Source organism: Sorex fumeus, unplaced genomic scaffold (assembly GCF_029834395.1).
Source record: "Sorex fumeus unplaced genomic scaffold, SorFum_2.1 ptg000063l, whole genome shotgun sequence".
Lineage (NCBI taxonomy): Eukaryota > Metazoa > Chordata > Mammalia > Eulipotyphla > Soricidae > Sorex > Sorex fumeus.
The window spans coordinates 82,363,685-82,387,396 of NW_026606120.1; the positions used below are offsets into that span (position 1 = coordinate 82,363,685).

At 54.3% G+C, this 23,712-nt stretch overlaps 1 protein-coding gene across 1 annotated transcript in view; it reads right to left on the reverse strand.

Annotated features, from left to right (window-relative positions):
- Window positions 1-563: 563 nt before the first annotated feature.
- The window catches only part of PRKCA (protein kinase C alpha), a 276,377-nt gene continuing 253,228 nt past the window's right edge, over window positions 564-23,712 (reverse strand). The window contains exons 13-17 of the mRNA XM_056127320.1: window positions 23,527-23,665; window positions 9,883-9,963; window positions 6,683-6,790; window positions 5,538-5,678; window positions 564-2,451 (exon numbers count right to left, since the gene is read on the reverse strand). Of these exons, the coding sequence (XP_055983295.1) occupies window positions 2,287-2,451; window positions 5,538-5,678; window positions 6,683-6,790; window positions 9,883-9,963; window positions 23,527-23,665 (634 nt within the window). The 3' untranslated portion in view covers window positions 564-2,286. The remainder of the gene's footprint in view (window positions 2,452-5,537; window positions 5,679-6,682; window positions 6,791-9,882; window positions 9,964-23,526; window positions 23,666-23,712) is intronic.

Here is a 23,712-nt window from a genome sequence, read left to right on the forward strand (position 1 = left end):
ATGGTGCGGCCCCTTCCCAGACCCTCACTTCCTTGGGCATGGGTCTCTGGTATGCCTGGGGGAGTGATTTTTCACCTCGAAACCCCTCCCAGGGTGGCAGCACACAGAGAGTAAGAAGGAGGCAGTTGGGAGCTGGCAAACAGAGGGACTGCCCTCTGCTGGGATGGAGAGCTAACTCCTAGAATGTTCTAGAATGTTCTGTGGTAGAAGCCTGGCTCCTTTGAAGATGGTATCTTGCTGAGGAAGTGCCTGTATGAGATGGAGAAGGCCGTCTGGAGGGTTGTCTGTGGTGACTGGGGACTTCCTGGTGTCCACGCATGTGGCAGGCCAGGCATCTCCGTGTCCCTCTCACCAACGTCACTCATAGTCACAGGCTGGAAGCTGGGACAAAACATACACTGTGTGAAGCCCAGGGCCATGATACCAGCCCAAGGGCACAGACAAAGAAGATGTTCCTGTGTCATATCCTTCCTATTGTCCCCAACAGGAAGGGCGTGGGGTGGAACTCCAACAGAAGAATATGGAGTGAAGAGACAGTTTCATCTTAGGAAAAAAAGCTTCCCCCCCCTTAACAAAACTTCTATTTGTAGAATCAAATATTTACACATACATACATATATATATATATCTATATATATCTGTCTAGTTGATCATGTAAAGTAGCCATTCACTTTCAAAATTAGATCTATGATTAAAAACAATCAACATCTGATACAGTGGCCTCGTGCAGGGGTGCAGGGAGGGGGCACACACAGCAGAAAATTCGGCTAAATGAAATCTTCCAAGCAAGTCAGAAACAAGGACCTTCACAAATGTAGCACAGTTATGTCTTAAAAAATGATTGCAATGCTCTCTTGATACTTGATACAGTTAGGTTGATAATATAGATTCACTTGTCATTAGGTTTATTATAAACATGCAAATTTCCATTGCATGATGCATCAGCAAAGCACAGAAAATCCTTCTAGGAGCCACCTGTGAGCGGAGATGCATCCAGGGCTCTGAATTCTCAGGTCCAGGGGTGTCCGTCGGCAGGAACTGGATGTGGGAACCCAAACCATGTGGCTTGTGGGTCTTTTTTCCCCTGGCTTGGCCCTAAGTAAATGCCAAGGGCCTGAGATGGAGAGGGAGCAGGACCAGAAGGGCCGGAGGCCAGAGCTGACACTGAGTAGGTCACTGTACATCGTACTCTTGTAAAGACACTGCTGCCTAGCAAATAAATAAGTACAAAAGGGATGAGCGCACGCACCAGCCTCTCCGGAAGCGGGGAACAAATCTTGGTTGGTATGGGGGGGTGGGGCTGGGGGCTTGGCTAACAACTCTCATGAGTAGTGGCTTGATTGCTGATGGCACCCTGGATCACAAAACAATCTCTCAGAGATTAAAATGAACACACACACACACACACACACACACATACACATACACACACACATACAGGTCTATCCTTGATTGAAAATGATTTCACATGCTCCTTTAGCAAAGTCCTTAGAAGATTTGGCCTCTTAAGAAGAAATGCAAAGAATTAGACAGTGATCAACGGGCAGGGTTACAAGACAACAAACAGGTGCACCTCACACTCATCTGAGGTCCCCCCTTCTTTTAAAACTGGGTGACTGTTCGACCTTATTGGGGGGTCACAATGCCCGGGAACTGGGAGCCTACAATAGGGTACAGGGTGACAATGGGGCTAGGTGTACCCCAGTCTTGAGGGGGTTTGAGGACTGCCTCCCAGAAGCATCGGGGATTTCAAAGCCACCCTGACTGACTCCCGATCCCAAGATGCTCACTCTCTAGGCACCCCTGCTTCTCCCCCTTTCCAAAAATGCCTTGTGGGGCTGCAAGTTTCCAGCCAATACCCAGAGCAGGCTCTCTTCACATCTCTGGCCGCCGGGGGATCCTAATGGATGTGTCGGAGGGCAGATGGGTTATGGAAAAAATATCAAATCGTACCAAAAAGGGTGTGGGGGGTGGGGGGCACGAGTCTGTTTGCTCTCTAGGAAGAGGCACCCTACTTCCAGATGTGACTTGACTTAGTTCAGCTGGACACTAAATATCACATCATTTTCCACTAAGAATGTTCTTGGTTGCGGGCGGGGGAGAGACCCTGGACAGCTGCTCACATCTGGACTAAGGAACCCTACAATTTTCAGACCTCCATCTGGAAGGAGGGACAAGGCCGAGGTCTTAAAATTTTAGGGTCGAGGATCACTTCCCACGGCTGGGGCTGGGTGGTGGGGCGGGAGGTCAAGGAGAGGGGGATGCGCTCATTCTCCCCGCTGAGTTTCATACTGCGCTCTGGAGGATGGGGTGTATGAACTGGGGGTTGACATAGGAGAACCCCTCGAAATCAGACTGGTCAATGTTAGCGATGACCAGCTGGTCCGGTGGGGTCAGGACCGGCTGTCCTCGGGTGAAGAACTTGTCAAAGTTTTCTGCTCCTTTGCCGCACTGTGGAGAGAAGAGAGATGGCAGGTCAGCATCGACCACAGAGTCCAGCCTGGTGTCTGGACCGGGGAGGACCGAAGGCCAAACAGGACCAGGGGCAAAAGCATGGATCTTCAGACATCCCCGGGAATGAACTCTCCCTTTGAACTTAGCAGTATGGAGCCAGCCTCTCTGAGTTCCCTCCCATTGGCCAGAACCCTCAGGGCCAGGTGCAGGAATGAGGCCACGTGTGTGTGTGAACATCTGCATGCTTGCAAGTACACAGGTATGAATGCAAGCGGACGTGCCCACCCGAGCACACATGTAAGCATGCACACATGCGGCTTCTGGTTGGCAGGCCAGTGTGTCAGACAGGCATACAGGCAGTGACCCCTGACCCCAGGGACTGAGATCATGGTCTGTCTCCTTGAAAACACATCTGCCACTAAGAACAAGTATGCCATTCTTCCAAATGAGGTGGTCAGGGAGCCACAGCGCTTGTGGCCATCATCCACCATCGTGGGTGAAGGGGAAGTGATCCAGTTCGGACAGCCACCCCAGGCCCTGCTGGGACTGGGACACCTAGAAAGAGTGACCCAATGGCAGAGGTGGCAGTGCCCACTGAAGAAATGGCCCTTGCCTAGATATGTGTCTATACACAGTGGGGCTCACCCACAACTGTTTGTGTCTCCCACCCCACTGCATTGGGATTTCACTGGGGGAGGTGATGTGGGCAGAGGTGCAACTGGGCTCTAGTGGGCTGAGACCAAGGATGTTGCAGAAACCCAGTATGGGCATGGCTGCTCCCCATGGGGAAGTGTTGCTGGCTCCCAATGTTCTTGTGCTGCTGAAATTGCCTCATGGACCCAATAAGGCGGAGCAGGCCCAGTGTCTGCCAAACAGGAAGTGGGGCTCTGAGTTGGAGAAGGGAGGTGGGGAGGGTGGGAGGGAGTGGGGGGCGGGAGGAGGAGGAGAAGGAGGACGAAGCCACTCCCCTCCACCCAGGAGCTTTCAAGGGTATCCAGCCCCACACTGGGCTGCCTGAGCCTGCGACAGCCCTCACAGGTCTCAGCATCCTCTTGAAATGCCCCAGCCAGGCTACAGTGAGCAAGAAGGAGTTTCTGGGAAGAAGGAGAAGTCTCTAAAAAGAGGAGAAAGCAGGGAAAGTAGGCTGATGTGAGCCTCTCTCCCCGGGGACAAGGAACCGCTTCCTTGGGCGCCATCTTTGTGGGAGGAGCCAATCCCCTCTCTAGGGCGCCATCTTTGTGGGAGGAGCCAACGCCTTCCTCAGGTGCCATCTTTGTGGGAGGAGCGAATCCCCTATCTCGGGCGCCATCTTTGTGGGAGGAGCCAATTCACTCCAATGGAAAGTTCCCAGAGCCTTAGCAGGCAAACCAAAGTCAATTGTGAACTAGAGGAATCCTCAAGCTTGGAAAAAGACTTGGGGCTGGAGAGATAGCACTGCGGGCAGGGTGCTTGCCTTGCACACGGCCCACCTGGGTTCCATCCCCAGCACCCCATATGGTCTCCTGAGCCCTCCAGGAGTGATGCCTGAGTGCAGAGCCAGGAGGAAGCCCTGAGCACTGCCGGGTGTGGCCCCAAAACCAGAAAGAAAAAGGGGGAGCCACCCGAATAACACTGTAAGTCACAGTGCCTTGGGAAAATCATTCACTTTTAAAAAGATGCTGGCACGGACTGTGGAGCTGAGGTCATGCCCAACACGATGTCTCCATCACCTCTTGGTGATTCTCGGCCAACCCAGGTGGCTCAATGGAAGAGTTGAGGCTGTGGTGCCAGGGAAGACCTGGGCCACCCAGATGGTGCACCCATGATGCTGGGGAACCACTGGTGCCGAGGATCAAACCAAGGTGGACCACATGTAAGACATGTGCCTTAACCCCTGCCCAATTCCCGTGGGCCACTGGGCAGCATCATTTGTTCCTCTGTGGCCACACCTGCAACCCCCACGTCCTGATTTGCAGTGTGGCAGGCCAATGGGGAGGGCTCAGGGGGGTGTCCTCTAAATCAGGTCTGATGAAACTGACGGTGTGGGTGGCACACCAAGGCAGGCCTGTTGGGGTGATGACTCAGGAGGAAGCGACTGACCTTATTCGTTTTGGTGTTTCTCCAGTTGGAGCTAAAAATACCTTGGGAGAGAAAACCAGCGGGCTCCCTGCAGCGTTTTATTCTGGGAGTGGGACTCATCAGTACGAGATGAGGATGTTTCTAAGAATAAAGCTGGGTGCCACCCAGCCGGCCACTCAGCCACGCTGGGAGGGCCCCTCAGGCCTGCACACGGGACACCCGTCAGAGGAAGCTGGTCTGGGCCGAGCCCTGGCTGTGGGTACTGTGGACGTGAGCACAGGAGCAAGGATGCTCCGTCTGCTCTCAGGGCAGGCCTGGGGTGTGCCAGGCCGGCTGTCTCCTCCCCCTCCAGAGCTACCCACCAGGGAAGGCAAACTTGGTGCTCTGGAGATGGAGCTGCACAGTTGGGGGCCACGGAAACTCACTCCCACCTATGGCACTGTGTGGCCTCAGGCAAGTCGCTGAGCCTCTCTGGGCCCCATTTTCACACACTATAAACTAAGGTGTGAGGGTGACGGACACTCCTTTGGGGAGCACTGAGAACAGAGCCTGGTGTCTGCAACTTAGTGGGGGAGAGGCGGTCACACAGATGGGCTCTGTATCCAGGTGCACTGGCAGATGCCACCTACAGTGGCAGCAGGGGCACAGTGGGGCCCCTGGGCCTGCTGCTGGGTTGTGATTATTGATGCTACTGGGTTGCCAGGACCACCCAGAAAAAACGGAGACAGAACAGAGGGCCTCCAGACTCCAGACCGGGGGGTGGGGTGGGGGGGGTGGTGGTGTTCCTGTGTAACCCATTCCAGTATAACCCATTCCTGTAGTACCGGTGCCCGGGAATCTAACCCTTGACCTGTAGGGGGCAGCAGTGGGCACAGCACTGCTTGCTGCCTGCTCTGTCTTCACTCAAGTTCTTCGGAAGCTTCCTGGGGGTGGCTCTCAGGTTTGGGGGCACAGTTAGGGCTCCTCCCGTGGCCCTGCAGGAGTCTAATAACTCCCCAAACCCAAATGGACTTGCCCCGACTCACCACTTTGGGCTTGAAGGGCGGCTGGATCTCCCTGCTCTCCAGCTTCTCCCAGTCGATCCTCCGGAAGAAGGCGTGTTCGCGCACATCCCGCTCACCCTCGGGCCCACAGCCCAGCCGCTTGCCTGGGTGCTTGGTCATCAGCTGCAAGGCAGGGGGAAGGAGCGCATGCGTGGCTCATCACAGACAGCCGGTCATAAACGGTACAGCGTTTCCAAACTGAGATGGGCACAGAGCACTGGACGCAAGCGTTCCCCACCTCCCTCCACTCACCCCGCGCCCTCAAACAGCAGAGGTTCTGGGGACGCAGGTGGTGGTTTGTGGCAGACTTTTCCCTGCGTGGTGTCAGCCATGAAGTGTGGATAGCAGAGCATGAGGTATCCTCAGGGCTGGGAAGATAGATGCCTCAGGGTGCATGCCAAGCACGCACCAGGCCCCAAGTTCAATGCCCAGGGCTGAGCAGGGCTGTCTCACTGGGCTGGAGCACTGAACTGTGGGGTCCAGCTGGCTCAGGATCACCCAAGCATTGCTCAGGAGTGCCCACAAACAGCTGTGAGACAACCTGTCAGTCTCACACTTCCACAAAGTTGGGGTGGGGGAGGAAGGCAGAGAAGGCTCTTGTCTCTTTTTGGGTCTGCCCCCGGCCCAGAGGGTGAGGAAGCATGGACAGACTCTCGGGATGCTGACCAAGAAACTAGTGTAAGATTCATCCCAAATCCACTGCTGACCAACAAGGGTCTTCCAGGGATGATGCCGTCAATGATGCCGGCAAGCTGGGAAGTGTCTCAGACACCAGCTGGATGTTAGGATTTAAGCCGGCGTCTTTGAGCACTATTTTGGAGCGGCTGTTCTGTGGAGTACAGACGGGGGGCTCAGGAGGCGTGTGTCCTGGACGTGGCCCAGGCCAGCCACAGACCAGGTTTCAATGTGGTCTCAAGGGAGACCACTGAAACGGGGCAGGTCTGATGGAGGTATGGACCGCCGGCTCTCAGAATGTGTGTGTGTGTGTGTGTGTGTGAGAGAGAGAGAGAGAGAGAGAGAGAGAGAGTGTGTGTGTGTGTGTGTGTGTGTGTGTAAGGGTTGGGGGTGTTATGCCCTCCGCCCACACTCTCTGTTCCCGGCCATCAAAGGAATCCAAGTCTACTCACTCCCTTGCAGATGGAGACAGCCTCCTTGGACAGGGACTTGGGGTAGGACACATTATGTTCCATGATGGACTGGAACAGCTCGTCTTCGTCTTCCCCATCAAACGGAGGCTGGAGCAGAAGAGAGAAAGCAGGAGGACATTGAGGAGGGCGATTCTTGGACCCCTGATCAGTTCCACACTACGGGATGGGCCAGCATCTTGGCCGTGTACAGCCGCGGGCGGCACGCCTAGGTGACGCTGTGCTTTGTTTGACGGTGGCTAATTAGGCTGGGGCCCCTTGTGTGTTCTGGTTCCCCACCCCCTGTCCCTTTAATTATCCTGCCCCCCCGGGCAGCCCAAAGAAAGTCATCTTTAGGGAAAGTGTTTCTGAGTAATGTCTTTAATGATTTGCAAATAAATTAGAATTCATCCATTCATCTTGTAATTATGTGTTAAAAAGTTAATCATGATCAAGCTAGGCTTGATGTTGGGAAGGCGGGGGTGGGGGGGGAGACTGACTCTGTTGGAGTTTGGAACACACAGGGGAGAGGAGGTGGGGGTGGAAGGTGGGGGGAGGGAGGGAGGGAGGGAAGGATATGATGTCAGGCCAGGGGCCCCGAGTCCAGGGAGAGCTGCTCCTTGGGGCCCTGCGGGTGGCTGGGAACGGAGTAGAACCCCGCCGGGGGTCTCCTGTCCTCCCTCAAGGGGGAGCTGCAGCCCTAGACAGAGTAAGAGTTGGTGCCTGGTGGAGCCAACCCATAGTGATATCCCTCGGCCCCCTTGGAAACTTGTATCTCTGAGCACCGTGGTCTGAGCCTGGAGCTTGTCCTGTGTCCAGAGAGGGGCGGACAGAGGTGTCCAGGGATGCCTGCCGATTGCTACAGACCGTGACTGCATCTGGGTCTGCTGTCGTGTCCCTTCCTGGGGACCCTCCCGGAGAATGGCTTCACAGATGTCTGCTAATGCAGTCTGGAGACGGGAGCATTGGGCTGGTTAAAGCTGCTCCAGGTTACCCTGGGCTTTGCACAGGGAATGGGACTGTGCTCGGTGCTCGAGGTGGGCCAGCAGCAAGAAGCTAGAATTATGGACATCTGGAAACCTCCTTAACTCCCGAGAATGAGCCTGGGCACAGAGCCAGGGGCCGGAGGACAGGGCGCAGGGCGTACGCTGCTCAGTGTCCCGTTAGTGTCCACAGGAGGCCACTTACAGTGACTTCTGTCCCCTCCAGATTCAGATTCATTCCCAACTTCTTTGTATCTGGACTCAGGAGGCTGAGCAGACTCCCAGGTTCACAGAAGTCTGGGCTTGTTATGAAACATTTCTTTTCTTCTTTTTTTTTCTGTTTTGGGGTTTGGGGTCACACCCAGCAGTGCTCAAGGTTCTGTGCTCAGGGGTCACTCCTGGCAGGGCTCAGAGGACCATGTAGGGTGCCAGGGACTGCACCTGGGTCTGCCACATGCAAGGCAAACACCCTACCCACTGTCCAATTGCTGAGAAGCATTTCTGAGGTGGGGCGTTCCCTCTCAGACCGTGTAGTGCCCCTAATGTAAGGAGAGGTGGCCCACCCATTCCTGAGCCATCTCTGGGGTGTGTGTGTGTGTGTGTGTGTGTGTGTGTGTGTGTGTGTGTGTGTGTACGGGGCAGGAGTGGGAGCACTGGCTATACCCCAGTGACCAAGGGTGGTGATACCTAGGGACAACTCAGGTTGAAGTTCAGGGACAAAGCACAAATGACTGGGGGGCTGCCGGCTGCTTGGGATGCAAGCTCCTGACGTTCGCAGTCACGATCTGCTCATTAGGGTGCTGGGCAGACATGATTTCTGGCCCGAAGGAGTCCTATTAGTCAGGCAGTGCGGGGGCCCAGGGAAGACTGGGCTGTTTACACGGAGCTGCACCCCGGCTGCTGGAGGCCAATCAGCCACTGAGAAGCGCTTACAGAGGCGCGTGTTTCTGCTCCTCTGTGGCCTTGTCTTCTGCGGAAGCCCGTCGGCTGCTTCGCAGTTAATCTCGTCCTTCAGCAACTGCGTCTCTCTAGGCCCAGCCTGCTGTGGGGGGCAGGGGGGCCTCCTGGATCACCAGGGGCTGTGGGAACAGGACCTCCTCGACCCTCTCTGGGCTGAGTCGTGGGGTCGGGGTACACGCACAGAAGGTGGGGACTTGGGGAAATGTCGTGAGTGCATGTGACCGCTGTCTCATTTCCTTCCAGTCTTCACCGTCCTCATGGCCCCCCGCCTCCTGGTCATTCCAGCTGGAAGGCCAGCCCTTCCCCAAGCCTGGATCTGCCCTCCTTTCTCTGTTGTCCCCTCCCTGTCGACTCTGTCCTCTGAGGCCTGTCCACTCGCTCCTTCGCTAGGCTTTTCCACAGAGCTAAGGAGTTGTGACTGCTTTGCTTCTGGTTTAGCCCACGTGAGCACACAGGAATTATTCAAAAGGGAGGAGTGAAGGGAGAGAGGGAGAGAGGAAGGGACGGAGAAATTTCGGAGGAAGACAGGGAGGGTTGGAGGCAGAAAAAGGGGGTGAAGAAAGGATGGGAGAAAAGAAGGGATGGAGGAAGGAGGAAGAAAGAAGGAATGGAGGAAGCACAAGAGGAAGAACAAAACAGATGAGGGGCTGGAGTGATAGTACAGAGGGGAAGGTGTTTGTATTGCATGTGGCTGACCCAGTTTCAATTCCCCCAGCCTCCCATATGGTCCCCCGAGGCCTGTCGGGAGCAATTCCTGAGTGCAGAGCCAGGAGTAACTCCTGAGCATCACCGGGTATGGCCCAAAAAACAAAAAAACAAAAGGAAGTAAAGAGTGGAGGAAGAAAAAGGATAGGAAGGAAGGGAGAGAGGGAGGAAGGAAAGTGGCAAGAAAGGAAGGAGGGAAGGGGGAAAGGGAATGGAGAGGGGAAGGAATAACCATAAAGCCATTCACGTACATGGCAGCATTTGGGATCATTTTTGTAGACAGCTTGCAGGATCTATAGCCACTCCGTTTGCAGGGGCCTGTGCCGATCCAACAAGCCGGGGCTTTTGCCCACAAGGAGGAAACAACTGTATCTACTCTCCATGTGACTATCCATGATGAGGAGAGAAAGTTCTGCTGTCCCGAGACAGAGCACAGGCTCTGGAGTCTCAACTCTCCTCTGCCCCACAGGTGCTGACTGCCTACCCGGCCCACATAGAATACACCCAGCCTTATTATACTGCAGAGAACCCCAGGAAAACACCGCGGAAAGTTACCTGCCCCGCCAGCATCTCATACAACAGGACGCCATAGGCCCACCAGTCCACGGATTTTCCATACGGCTGATAAGCGATGATCTGTGTGGAAACAAACACATTTGTCATGCAGGGTGGCCAAGATGCCCATCTCCAAACGACAGACCAAGCAAACAGGGATGAAAGCTTGGATCCCCCAGTAAGCCAGTCACACCAGCGACGGTCCTGAGCATCAATTCCTCGACTTGCCTCGGAGTTGCGCCTCTGAATTTATCTGGAGGTGATGCCAATGATGCCAACGCTGGCTACAGGCCCCGCCCACTATCCTCCTCCACCAATCAGACCTCTCAGAACTGCCAGGGCACCTTCAGCGCCAGGGTCTGTGGGTAAGTTAAACAAAATACAGGACAGAGTTTTGCTCCAAGCACTAAGGGTGCTGCTGTTAAAGAGGCCAGGTGATGGTAAGAAAAACCCCAGGGTTCCTGGGTCACTGGTAGACAATGACATCTGTTCAGTGACTAAACACTGCCATTTGGACCGCCTGTGAATCTTGATTCAAACCGGCAGTAGGAATGGAAGAGATGAAATTAAAACCGGGCTTAATATGAAAGGGGATCCGGGCTGTGTCACTGCTTCTCTTACGCCGTAGACACAGCCCGATGATGAGTTTGGCAAAACCTTTGCACCTTGAGATGAATCTCTCCGTGGGCAAGGTGCGTGCAAGTAAACGGTTTTGGAGGCCATGTGACATGGTTAGCATTTCACACTAAGTAAGGTGTGTGCGTGGGGAGATGAGTGAGCCAAATGGGGCTCTGGGGTGCTCCCCCTTTCTCCTTTCCATCCTCACGTGGCTCTCAGCAGTGCTAGAGCGACTGGCACCCTACCAGTGGGCAAGAGAAAGGGACTCAGGGGACCTTGCCCTGAGGGGGAATTGTTTCAGCAGCTCACAATTCTCAAACCCCAGATCCGGCCCCGGGGTGAGGCGAAGACAGAAGGGGGCAGGTCTCCCAGGGCTATGCTGAGGTTTCATGGGCTCAACTCTGCCTCTGCCCTCCACTCACCACCCCCCCACCACCCCAGCCAGTGCTCTGTGAGCAGATTGGCCACAGGTCTGCCCAACCCCAGCCCCTCTCAGATGACTGAGATTTCTCCGTGTGTGTGTGTGTGTGTGTGTGTGTGTGTGTGTGTGTGTGTGTATGGGGTGGGGGCGGTGACGGGGGAGAGAGTCACACCGTGGGTGTTACTGCTTGCACTCATTTTCTCGACAAGAAAAGAATCATCAAAGGAAGCACAAGTAGGTCTTGGTTGCTGTTTAAAAAACATTTGTTCTTTGTTGTGTTCTTTTGTGGTGATGTGGAGACCCGGAGAATATACAAAGTGTGCTGAGTGCTCTGCAGAGGAGTTTCTTGAATGTGGAGAAGCTGCTCCAACCCTCACTCAGGTGGGCAATTAGCCCAACAAAGATGCCTGTGGGGGCTGTCCTAGGCCAGGCTTGGGGGGGCCATGGGGTGCCAGAGATGGAACCCAGGTTCTGCAGCCCTCTCCCCCCTCTCTCCTCTGCCCCTGCAGCTGCTTATTTTTACGACCTTTGATAGAAAGGCAAATTGCCTTCCTAAAAGCCAAATTGAATTTCCACCCAACTTGATGCCAATTTTGGCATGTTTCACATTCTGTAAAATCATTCTTTTTTTAAAAAAAAGTCTTTTTAAAAACCCTAAGCCATAATGTTCATTAGAGATATTAGAAGGAATAGGGAAAAAAAAACCAGTAAGTTTCTTTTGTTAAACTACATTAATTTGCCTATCATCTTACCAATGAGAGATAGTCACTTTCTTCTGATAGGAATTCCTTTTCCAGTGCTGTTATGGATACAGTGGAGTTAAAGAAATGAGACAATTCCAACCTGCCAGTCTACAGGTTACCATGAGCATCTCCCCAAATCTTTATTTCCTTGGGATGAATATAAGTAGAATTGGGGCCAAAGAGATGGTTCAGCAGGTAGGACGCTCGCCTTGCACGCAGCCAACCTGGGTTCGATCCCTGACATCCCCTATCATCCCCCAAGTACCTCTAGGAATAATTTCTGAGTGCAGAGCCAGGAGTAACTCGTAAGAATCATTAGGTGTGGCCCAAAAACAAACAAAATCTAAGTAGAATTGCTCTGTCAAAATATATGTTCTAAACACCTAAGGAAGACTTTTAGAGCAAATTACCAGAGCACTTGAGGATGGTAATGCTTGGAAATGTACATGGAAGTCAGGGTCCAGGTCAGCCTGAGGACTAGACTTCTTTCTCTAAGCTGCACCTTTGAATGATGGAAAGTGCTATTGCCCGGGTCCTTGAATTCCCGTTTTGTTTATTTTCCATTTCTCCCCCGGAAGTAGCTTCCTCTATTCCTCAGTCACCCACCTATGTCTGTGGTGCGACACAGAGATGGGGCTGGGGAAGCGTCTTTGCACATTATGGTCTGCACCGTCTCTGTTGGAGATCAGAGAGATGTTTCCCGCTGCCGGCACTGACTCGTGTTTTACTTACAGGGTATTTTGATGCTTGGAAGCAAAAACTTCAATAGAAGTTTTTCAATAGAAAAGTCTAACAAGCTTTCCTACCAGGAGCTTTTGAGGTATTACTTAGGAATTCCTTTCTCAGAATCGACAAAATTCTTTCTGTTTTCCTCTAATTCTGTTTTAGATGTACCCAAAACAAAACAAAACACCCTATAAAAACCAACCTTTATTTTATTTTTTAGCATTTTATTCTACTGAAAAGGTTATGATGTGGTATCAAGGCAACATTTTCTCTAAATGCTAATCTCTAATTTAGTACATAAATCATCTTGATTTTGTTTTTGCTTTCTGGGCCACACCCAGCAGCGACTGACTTCCCTCTGGCTCGGTGCCCAGAGATCGCTCCTGGTGGTGCTCAGAGGGCAATATGTGGTATCGGGGATTGAACAAGGGGAGGCCACATGCAAGACAAGTGCCTTTACCCCTGTCCCAGCTTTTGGGTCCCTAAATTAAGTTGGTTTCTTCTGGGGTCATACCCTGTGGTGTTCAGGAGCTATTCTGGGGTATAGAGGACCATAGGTGGTACCGGGCATCCAAACCAGGGTTGTGGCTACTATGGCTGTGTGCAGAGGCAAGCGTCTCACCTCTGGTACTAACTACCTCTCTAGCCACAGACCATCTTTGCTTAACTCCTTGGAAAAGCGATTTCCCCGCACCCTGAAGAGCCAGCTCAGACTGTGTTCTCCCGGCTCCCCACTTCAACCTCCTGAGCAGCCATGGCTGAACCAGCCTCCTACACCCACTGATGAAGCTAGTTTCATTTTTCTCCTCCCCTCACGACTTGGGTCCCCTTTAGCACTTAGCAGGACTCCTCCCAGAGTGGTCTTCTGGGTCTACCATGAGACTAGAAGACCATGCAGTCCAGGAGATGAAAAGTTCTCTGGGCTCAAGAATCCACATTTGTCTCTGTGGCTGTAGCATAGAGCTCCTCCTCCCCAACCCCAATTATTTTACCTACTTTCCCCCTTTTTTGAAAAAAAAATCACTCAGCACCTTCCAGGTATCTAAGGACTTGAATATTGATGGCGCTGCTGCTGAGGTAAATGGTGTTAATTAAACCACATCCAAGCATGAGCCTCCACTGAAGACACGCCAGCCTGTACTCAGGGGACACAGCCAAGGGACACAGTCAGTGCCCAAGCCCAGTGTCCTTGGGGTATTCGGGAGTACTCAGCATCAGTTTCAGGAGCTGCCAGGCTCAGAGAGAATGCTTAAGGGACACTATCTCCTTTGTCTTTCCCAGGGTCATACGGAGGGACATATGGCCATTAGCCTGATTCCTCAGTTGATAGAACTGAGGCTAAGACAGAAGAAAACGATGCCCTGTTAAGGTCAGGGTAAGAATCTGCATCGGGGATTTCTTATTCTGGAATCTGTTTGAATGGCTCTTTTTTGGGGGGGAAGGGGGAGGTGGTGGTGGGGTTACCTGGAACTGCTGGAAATCGATTAGAACCCCTTCCCCCTGCTCCCTAACTCAGAGGTGGCAACCAAAGGTGGCATTGAGAGGAATGAGGCATCTTCCTCGCCCCAGCTCTGGTTCTAACACACTCTGACCAGAGGCACCAGCCTGCTTGGGGCTACCTGAGGCCTCTGTCCGAATTGGGGTCAGCAGGGAGGCTTGGCTGATCTTGGGCAACCATGAGGTCATGTCTTGGGCTGGTCGAGGCTGGAACCTACAGTACCCGTGGGCATCTGTCTGTGGTCTGCTTTCTCCAAAGCTAGAAGATGGCATTGCCACACAGACACAGAAAGAAAGACAGCACTACTCTGCAACTGCCTAAATAAAAGTCTGGAGGAAACCTAATGAGCATCGGGACAAGCCTTTTAGGGAGCCGTTCCCATTCCAGGATTCTGGATTCCACTTTTATTCATTTATTCTGTTTTTTTTTTTTCTGGTCATACCCAGCAGTGCTCAGGGCTTACTCCTGGCTCTGCACTCAGCTAATCACTCCGGCTGGATCTCAGGGGACCTTCGGAGGTGCTGGGGGTTGGCCATGTGCAGAGCAAGCACCTGGCCCACTGTGAAATCTCTCCGGCTCCAGACTCTACTTGTAAACCTGGCCTCATGCTCCATGACCTGGGGATATGTGTTTGACCACGGCTTGTTTAATGACCAGATAAGTGAATGGATGAATGAATGAATAAACTTTGTGTTTACTCCATCTGTTTCTCTAGAAACACTCTCTGCTGCCTATTTCTGAAGGAACATTTGTGCAAATCCCAAGTGCTCTCAGGAATAGAAACATTCCACCCAGCAAACTCTGCTTTAACCAGAAAGACCAGGGGGTTATCATGACACGCCTCAGTGTAAATAGTTTTTGCTTGAAAATTCTAGAGTCTGATGCAAATGCTAAGAACTGTGACAATTTTCACCATATGGTAAGCCCCTTCTCTTAATCTCAGTGGAGAACGACAATTAGTCAAACTAGAAAAGACATTTTTTATAAAAGACGTGAGCCAATGGATTAACGAGTTCGACTTCTTCAAAGGCGCATGGGACACAGTGTCTTAGCTTGGGGCTGTTCTCTAGAACGACATCTTAAGGAAAGTGGCATGTTTCCACAAACATAGCTGTCATGTCACACTCCTGCAGGCTTTACAGAGTGGCTTCTACATTATTAGAGCGACGAAAAACACGTTTTGTGCTGCCTGGCGGGAAGGGTGATTTCCCCAAACATGTGGAGGGGAACAAAAGTTAGGCAGTAGACAGACACTTTGTTCTCAAGCTATTCCTGGTGGAAAGGGTGCTTGAGAAGAGACTGAGGGGGGAAATTAGCATGTTTTACTCAGTGATTAGCTATTTAAGTTATGCCTAATAAATCAACCTATGCAAAGCATCAAGCATAGGAAAACAAGACCTAATTTGAAGAGGCTTTCCAACAGACTGTGTCATCCTTGGCTTGATCCTCCAGTCTCGGAGCCTGCGAGCTGACTGACACATGAATTGCTATCTGAGAGCCACAAAAATAAATCCTTGACATGAGTCACAGTATAAGCTTTATTTCTAGTCTCCTTCAAACACGCTTCGTGCCCCAAGACTTTATCCGTCTTTAACCCGCATTCTTAAGCAAAGACAAGCGTCCGTCTAAAGCTCAGGTTAATCCTCAGTCATGTTCAGACATTGACGTGGCATCACTTTGTTTCTATTCAAACCTGTGCCAATGGCACGGCTGAGCCTAGCCTGGAAGCCAGATGTCAAAATGAGAAGGTGGCGAAGCCTGAAGAGTTGGAAGGCATACTTCCATGTCAGAGACAAGCGAGTCAAAGGAGCCAGCACAGATACACATCCATAAGATTCTTTCCACCTATTTTCCAGCCTCCTTTGCTCTTGGGCCATGTGATTACCTCTGGCCAATGGGTGGTGAGAGAAAGTCTTTTTTTTTTTCCACTTCCAGGTCAAGTGTGAAAAGTCCCCTTACTCTGCCATATGTTTCATGGGGCGTCCCTGCCTAGCCTGTCCCAGACTGTGTGAGCAGTTGGGAAATAACTGTTTTAAGTGACTGGGGAGGGAGATTGGGGACTGTTAGGGCAGCAGTAGATCTCACGTTTCCCGCTGTGTGAGCAAATCTTAAGTCCTAGCTTTCCTACTTCTGATCAGCATCAGTCACAAACCCTAAAAGCCCAGACAAACCACTGGCAGGTTCTTCCATTTTAATTTCTTTTTTGAATGCCCTACCTGGGATCCAACTTGGTCTTCCTGTTCTATTTCCACAGCACTAAACTCTGATGACTTCTGCTTCTTCCTCCAAGGCTTACAAGAGGACCAGGGACTCTTCCCTGGGGATCAATGTCTTGTTTGTTCTGGGGACAGCATTTGTGACGCACTGGATTGAGGTGACAGCTGTTCTGGGCACTACCGGACCTCACACTGAAGCTAGAGAACAGGGTCCAGAGCCCAGCCAGACCTTCCTCCTCCTCCCGTTCATGCTCTGTCAGGCCTGCTGGGCCCCTAATGAAATGCAGAGTCCAAGAAATCCAAGTGGTGAGGGACAGAATGCTGTCTTGCTGTCAGGGATTCATTCTGAGGACAAAGCATGTCCCCCCTCCACTCTCCTGCCAGAGATCCGCTGCCGGGAATAAATAAATGTCTCCCGGGTCCAAAAACCTCCCTGCCCAGGACACTCAGTAGTGGCAAGCCTGCCTAAGACAAAGGCTCAAGGGATTTAGGAAGATGCTTCCATGGTGCTGGAGCTGCACTAGCCAATGCCGGTTCTCACGAGCTGCTTCCTTTGCATGTGTTGGGTTAAATAAGACGAATTAAGATCAATGGCACCTATTTCCTTTTTAAACATTTGCAAAAGGGTTTAGGGGCTGGATCCTGCCTGCCGAGACTGTCCTAGCCCCACTGGTTCCTCTGACCCGCGCAGGCAGCTTGGATCTTGTCGGCCAAGGCGGCCCAACTTTAGGCTGAGTACCTGCCACTGAGACCAGGAGGGACAGGGAGATTCTTGCACTGGGTACGAGGCAGCGAGGCCGGAGCAGACTCCCTGGCAGCTAGGCCCGAGGGCAGTCTGGCCTCCTGGCCCTTTGGTTCCCCCCAATGCAGAAGCTCACAAAGGGGCCGGCAGGCGTGGCAGGAAGGGCTGAGCTGGCGGATCTCCTGCGCATGTGGGAGGCTGAACCTTGGTGTCAAAGACTGACTCCGCCAGGGCGCCTGCCACTCCAGCTTCCCGCTGTTCGTCTCCATGATCATCATCATTAGCCGCCCGGGAGCCCAGTGCTGGCCGAGAATGGCAGGATGTCACAAATGGCTGCCTGTCCAGGGAGAATGTGAGATGATGGTGCTTTCTCCCGACCTGGGCACAGAACCAGGGATAGACAGAGCAGGACTGGGGGGCAGGGGGCAGGGGGCAGGGGCAGCTTCTGTCTCCTCCCAGGCCCAAGGCCCTCAGTCGGGGGAGGGCCTCCACCTGTCCTCCTCAGCTTCTAGGAAAGGGAGGGAGGGGGGGGGAGAGAGAGAGAGAGAGAGAGAGAGAGAGAGAGAGAGAGAGAGAGAGAGAGAGAGAGAGAAAGAGAGCGCACGTTGGGGGTTACCGAGAGGAACAGCCCCCACCTCCGTCCACCTGCAGACTGACCCATGATGCTGGGACTGCTTGTCTGCCCTGCTCCCCCTGGACTCTTCCCCATGGGCATCGTGTCCACCACAGTACACACACAGCACCCCTGTCACAGCAGCCCCCTTCCAAGCTCTCTCTCTGCCGGGCAAAACCCAAAGGAGCGAGGGCGGCCTGGTCCCTAAGGCCGCAGGTGGGCAGGTAGAGAGGATTCAGAGATGTATCTGCAGGGCTCTGGAAAGGAACCAGGTCCCGGAAGCTGGACTGCTTGCTGCACGCTCCCCTGGCTGGGCTACGTGTTCCGTGAGCTCTCCCTGAGCACAGTGCAATGAGCAGGCCCCACTGCAGAGCCCTGCCCCCAACTCTCCATCAGCCTGGACCCCACAGACGCTCTCGGGCCCCAAGAGCTGCCACCCGGGAAGCACGCCTGGAGGCGGGAACCGGCTCTGTGGCTTGCACGCGGACACCAGAGTTGGGGACACCGTGAGTCAAAGCAGGTGGAGCTGGGGGCTCAGACCTGGAGGGGCAGAGGAGGCAGAGAGGGACCCCCAGAGGAGCATCCAGGGATTCTGGAGGAAGAAATGGGGGTGGTGGTGAGGGGGTGCATGTCACTGAGGTAGGTTGCTGGGAGGACAGGCATGGGCAGAGAGCAGGGCAGGGTGATGAGAAACCCTCATGGCTGCAGTGGAGCCCTGAACCCCTCCCCTAGAGCCAGGGTCCTACGAGCAGAAGAGACCACTGCCTCTCCTCTGGCCTTGCTGCAGCTGGGGCTGCCCTGGCAGCATGTAGGCCCCGAGCTCTTGCTCTCTCTTCTTGGGGAGTTTTCTCTGAGCCCGGGCTGGGCTGCCATGGGCCACAGTTCAGCTCTGTGTCCCCCTCTCTGCCTGCTAGGCGCTAATTTCCTGCTCGCTCGCCTGTCTCTGTAGCTATTCTCTCCTTGAACTCAGAGGTCGTTCAGTCTCTGGCTTCCCCATCGCTCTGCCCAGAGGCCAGACGCTGGGCTGTCTAGGGGACCCCGGCCAATGTCCTTGTTCTTCTGAACATGTAGATACCCAATGCTGTGGCCCTCCAGTCCCTCTGTGAGGCCCAGGACCACCCTCTGTCCTCCACCCACTGACACCCTTCCAGACCCTTCCTCCCCTGTTCCTCCCCTCTACCCTCGTGCCCCACCAGCCCTGTCTCTGGTCCTGAGCAGAGTGATGGCATGGTGGGTGCTGGCTAGCCCTCAGAAGGGGTGGCGAGCAGCCCTAGAGGTCTCAGGCATAGGGCAGTATGCACAGATCCCCCCACAGAGGCTCACCCCCGTGGAGACAAGCGGGCATGGCATGGCCACGACTGACTCCTGGGCACTTCCGAGCTGACCACTGGCCCCTGCATCCCCACACAATGGGCCTGCCTGTGCGGGCGAGAGCTGGGGGGGTGGGGGGAGCCGCACTCTGCCGAGATGACATCCCATCAGCGTCAGGAATCGTCTGCTGTGTCGTGCTGCTAGCGGGCAACCTTTGAGACTCCAGATGGCACTTGTCAGGCCTGCGGGCCCCATGTGCAGTGCCCGGGTGGGAGCTGCTGTGAATTAATCCATTTCAAGGTGTGTGAACAAACAGCCATCACCGCGTCAGCCTCCGCTTCGCCTATTATGGGAAATGGCACCTCAGGTAATTACCGCGCTGCTGGCTGACAGCAGGGATTACGCAGCGGGCCGGGTGAGTTCAGCCTCCCAGGCGGCGCCGGTGCTCGAGCCCAGCTGGCCTTCCCTGCCCGGCCCAACTGGGGCCAACGTGGGGCCAGCAAGTTCCTAGGGCCGTGCGGCTGCTATTTCTGGGAGAACCGAGGGCACCCCAAACCCAGATCTGGTGCTGACCCGCGCTCACAAGCACCCATCCACTGAATGGCGAGCCCCCCCAGGCCGGGCTGCATCCAGAGAGAGCAGGTCTTGGCCCCCGCAGCCGGTGCCTGCTCGGGGGTGCAAAGGCTGCTCTGCTGCCTCCGGCCAGCGGCCCTGAGCTGAGCTGAGCTGAGCTGGGCACTGGAGGCTTGGGGGGAGGCCTGTGGGCGGCTCCATGTGACATTCTCTGGACACGCAGTGAATGGCCGGGCTGCCCTTCCCAACTGGAGTGCAGTGCCTGCTCAACCCGGGGCTTTCAGGCTCATCACTCTCCCTTTCTCAGGCCTCCCACGGCACCCCCCCCCCCCCCGAGGGTGCTCTCGGGAACCTCAGTTTCCTCCATCATATTCCCAGCATCTCCCTGTCTCCATGTGTCCCTGCATCCCCCCCTGTCCGTATGTCCCTGCATCCCCCTGTCTGTTCCCCCTCCTTCCCTGTGTCCCCAGCACTCCTCTCTGATGTGTCTTCCCAGCAAGCCTCTCTCTGTGTTCCTGGAAACCCTCTTCCTTTCTTTTTCTTTTTTTGAAGTGAAGCAAGGTAGTTTTTATTGAACTATATTTACTTAGAAGTAAGGGCTGAGAAAGAGGAAATGCATATTGGAGAGACAACACGGTTTCTCCAGAGAAGAAAAAAAGCAACCAAAGAGACAGACACAAACAAACAGGATTTTCCAATGTTTTCCCAGTATGCCCTTTTCTGTGTTCCCAGAACCTGTCTTTCTGATTTGCCTTTCCAGCATGCCTCTCTCCTGTGTGTTTTCCCAGCATGCCTCTCTCCGGTGTGTTTTCCCAGCATGCCTCTCTTTGATGTGTTTTCCCAGCATGCCTCTCTCCGATGCGTTCCCAGCACCTCTCTCCCTCCCGGCTTTCTGGCAGCACCTTCTTCTGATGACCTTACTCATTGGTTCCTTGTATGACCTGCTCAGCCCCATCCAAGTGCCCTTTCCTTCTAACATCTTCTCAATGGCAAGGAACTTTTAGGTTCACAAAGCCTTTCCCCGGCCAGCCCGGCCTCTGCTATCTCCCCAAGTGGCCAGGAAGTTGGGGTGACCAAGTCTTGGGTCAGGAAGAAGAAAAGCGCCCTCCAAAGCTGCAAGTGAGCCAAGGAAATGCCACGGGCCATGCACCGGTCTCGCTGAAGTTCCAGGCACAGCCTCACGGTGGCCTCAGTGCTCCTCGGGGATTAGGCATCTGTAAAGCCCTCCCCCCCCCAAAAAAAAGGTCCCCGCCTGGCTGGCTCCAGCTCTGGCATGGGTGAAAAGACACAGTTATGGGATGGGAAGGAGAGGAGTGGGCGTTGGGGGAGGACGGGCGGTAGGAGAGGGGGCAGCAGGCGGGGGTGCTCCGGAGGGCACTGCCTGGCTCTGCTTCTGGCCGGCGGGGGGCTGGCGTTTGAGCCCGCACTGAGCACGTGCTCAGGTGCCTGGGTCTGAACGGTCACACACTGAGGGCAGCAAGCAAGGGGCAGTGCCCAGGATGCCAAAGATACGGTGGCAAACTCCAGTACTGGGGGAGCTCCGTGGGGGTTGCCCTGGGCGGAGAGCTAGGGGAGAAGCTGTGGGTGACCCTGAAGGGGCAGCTGTGCTGGCATTCAGGGCCATCGGGGATGCCTGAGAAGGAGACAGCAGGGGTGGGCGGGGGGAAAAAGAGGCCGGAATGGGGGGGTATGGGAGCCCCTGCAGGCAGGGGCCCAGGCACCGGTACCCAGAGGTGGGAAGAGACCAGCAAGGGAATGACCGAGCCCTGCATGTGCCCTGGGAACTCAGGAGGTAGTTTTGCCTGTGTGAGCACTGGAATGGCCAGATGTTGTTTCATTGCTTTGGAGTTTTGACTGGCAGAATCTCCTGCCCCCGTGCCAGGCTATCTTCACAGGGGTCCCCTTGGACGGGGGAGGCTGAATCTCCCTCCCCACCCCAAAAAGAACCCCGGCAGCAGAAAACCCCCAAAACCCAGGCACAGCCATGCTCAAGGCCACTCTCTATACGCTTGGACGAACCTCACAAATGAAGGAACCGGCAGAAGAACCCAGTTACGCGGGACTGGGGCTGAGATCTCCAAGCCTGCTCAGGGGCTGGGCCTCCTCCACCCAGATCCTCAGTTTTCCAGAAGCTTGGCAGTCACACTCACAAACTACCTCCCAACGCCATCTAATCCCATCAACAGCCAAGATTCAGTGACTATAAAACAAAGCTCCCGGAAGAGAGCGACAGAGTATTCCCTGGAGGTCTGAGCCCTTGGAGAGCCTGGCAAGCTACCAAGAGTATTCCCCCTGCATGAAAGAGCCTGGCAAGCTACCCATGGAGTATTCAATATGCCCAAAACAGTAACAATAACGGGTCTCATTCCCCTACCCTGAACGAGCCTCCAATACGCTGCTGGGCTACACTATCACTCGACAGGGACAAATGGAGTCATTTCTGGTGCCTGCTCTAGCAAATCAATGAACAATGGGAAGACAAGTGACAAGTGGAGTTTCGTCTGTTTGTGTTGAGACCATGCCCCATGCACCCAGGAGCTACTCCTTGATGTGCCTGGGGCCTCAAGGGGGCTCAAGGAGTTTATGGGAATCCCATTCTCCTGCACACAAAGCCTGGGTTCCAGTCCCTGGATCAGGCCCCTAGTCCACATCTGCACTGTTCGAACCCACTCAGCTGGTGGGTAACTATTCCGGTAGCAATAGGTAACTTGTCTAAAGAGGAATATTTAAAAAAAGAAGAAAAAAGCTTCAGTTGTTTGCTAAACTTCAATTCTAGGGCTACACTGAGCGGCTGAGATTTTACTTGAAAATACCGGAAGCGACAGTTTGGCTGTGACCTGGTCTGAACGGAGATGAGGTTCAAAGCCACCTTTGTTCCGTTCCTAGAAGGCTGCCAGCAGCAGCGTGAGCGTGGGCGGCCGGGTGCAGTGCGCAGAGGGTGCGCCGGCCCATCTCTCCAGCTCTCTCCCTCCCACCAGACATGCAAGTGGCTGCCTCTGGGGACTTGGGCACGGCAATGTGGGATTGGGTGAGAAAAAGCCCCAGTTTATGAAATCACGATGCCCTGTCACCTTTGGCCCTGGCACGCAGAATCTAAATCCTGAAGTCACACCCGGTGATGCTCAGGGCTCACTCCTGGCTCCGTATTCAGGAATGATTCCTGGCGGTGCTCAGAGGACCCTATGGGGTGCCAGGGATGCTGGGATCAAACCCTATTGGACGTGTGCAAGTGCTCTCCCCGCCCCGCCGTGCTCTCACTCGGCCCACCCTCCTTCCCGAGAGACTGTTCTAAATTTCTACTTGCACATGGAGAAAAGTAGCAAACCAGATCCCCTTCAGAGGGGAAGCGAGGGGAACAAAGGAAATGGGTGTTTGCCTTGCACGCTGCCGACCCAGGTTAGATTCCCTGCATCCCATATGGTCGCCAGGCTTCCGAGAGGGAAACACTGGAGCCAGCACCTCTGTGGAGAGCAACTCTGCTCTTCATGCCACACAGACACTTTCCCATCCCTGGTGCTGCCGCAGTGAGCTCCAGAGGGTGGGAAGGATGTCTGACTTGCCACAACCTGAGCTGAGCATCTGGACAGAAGCTCCTACAGGGCTGGTGTCATTGAGACATGCATGCAGGCAGTATGCCGGTCATCTGCCAAGGTAGCCACCCCCAGGGGCGGAGCTGGACTGTGGTGCTACCAACATTGGAGTCCTGAGCCACTGGGCTGAGAGCCACACCCCGCGTTGTTCCTGCGTGACAGATGCATCGTCGAGACCCATGTGTCCTGGAGGGTAGGTGACGCCCTTGCAGTGTGCTGGAGGTGTCCTGGGGAGCACAGTCTCCCCATGTCTTTCCCTGCAGAGCCGTTTCACAAACACGGTGCTCCCCTGCCTGTGCAACACGGCCACAATCTCTACCGTCCTGGCCAAGACCCCGGGGAGTGATGAAGTCATGGGAAGTCGGTTCCCACACTCACATGACAACAACGTTGAAATACACCCAGCCTGGTCCCTCCTGTGCACCACCAGGCTTGCCCTTTCCGCGGCCAGGTCCCTCTGGGCAGGCAACAGTGCTATGTTTTGGGTGGTGGCCCCCAGTGGTACCCAAAGGGCTCAGTACCCCCTGGCCGGGGTGGATGGGAGCTGCTGTTGGAAAGAAGAGGCCCCAAAGGCGGGACTCGGGGGTGCATACCTCGGGGGCGATGTAATCCGGAGTTCCGCAGAAGGTTCTGGTGGTGACCCCGTCCATCATATGCTCCTTGCACATCCCGAAGTCGGCGATCTTGATGTGTCCCTCCGCGTCCAGCATGACATTGTCTAACTTCAGGTCCCTGCCAGGAGGTGGGGGAGCGAGAGCAGTCAGGGCTGCTGGAGAGTC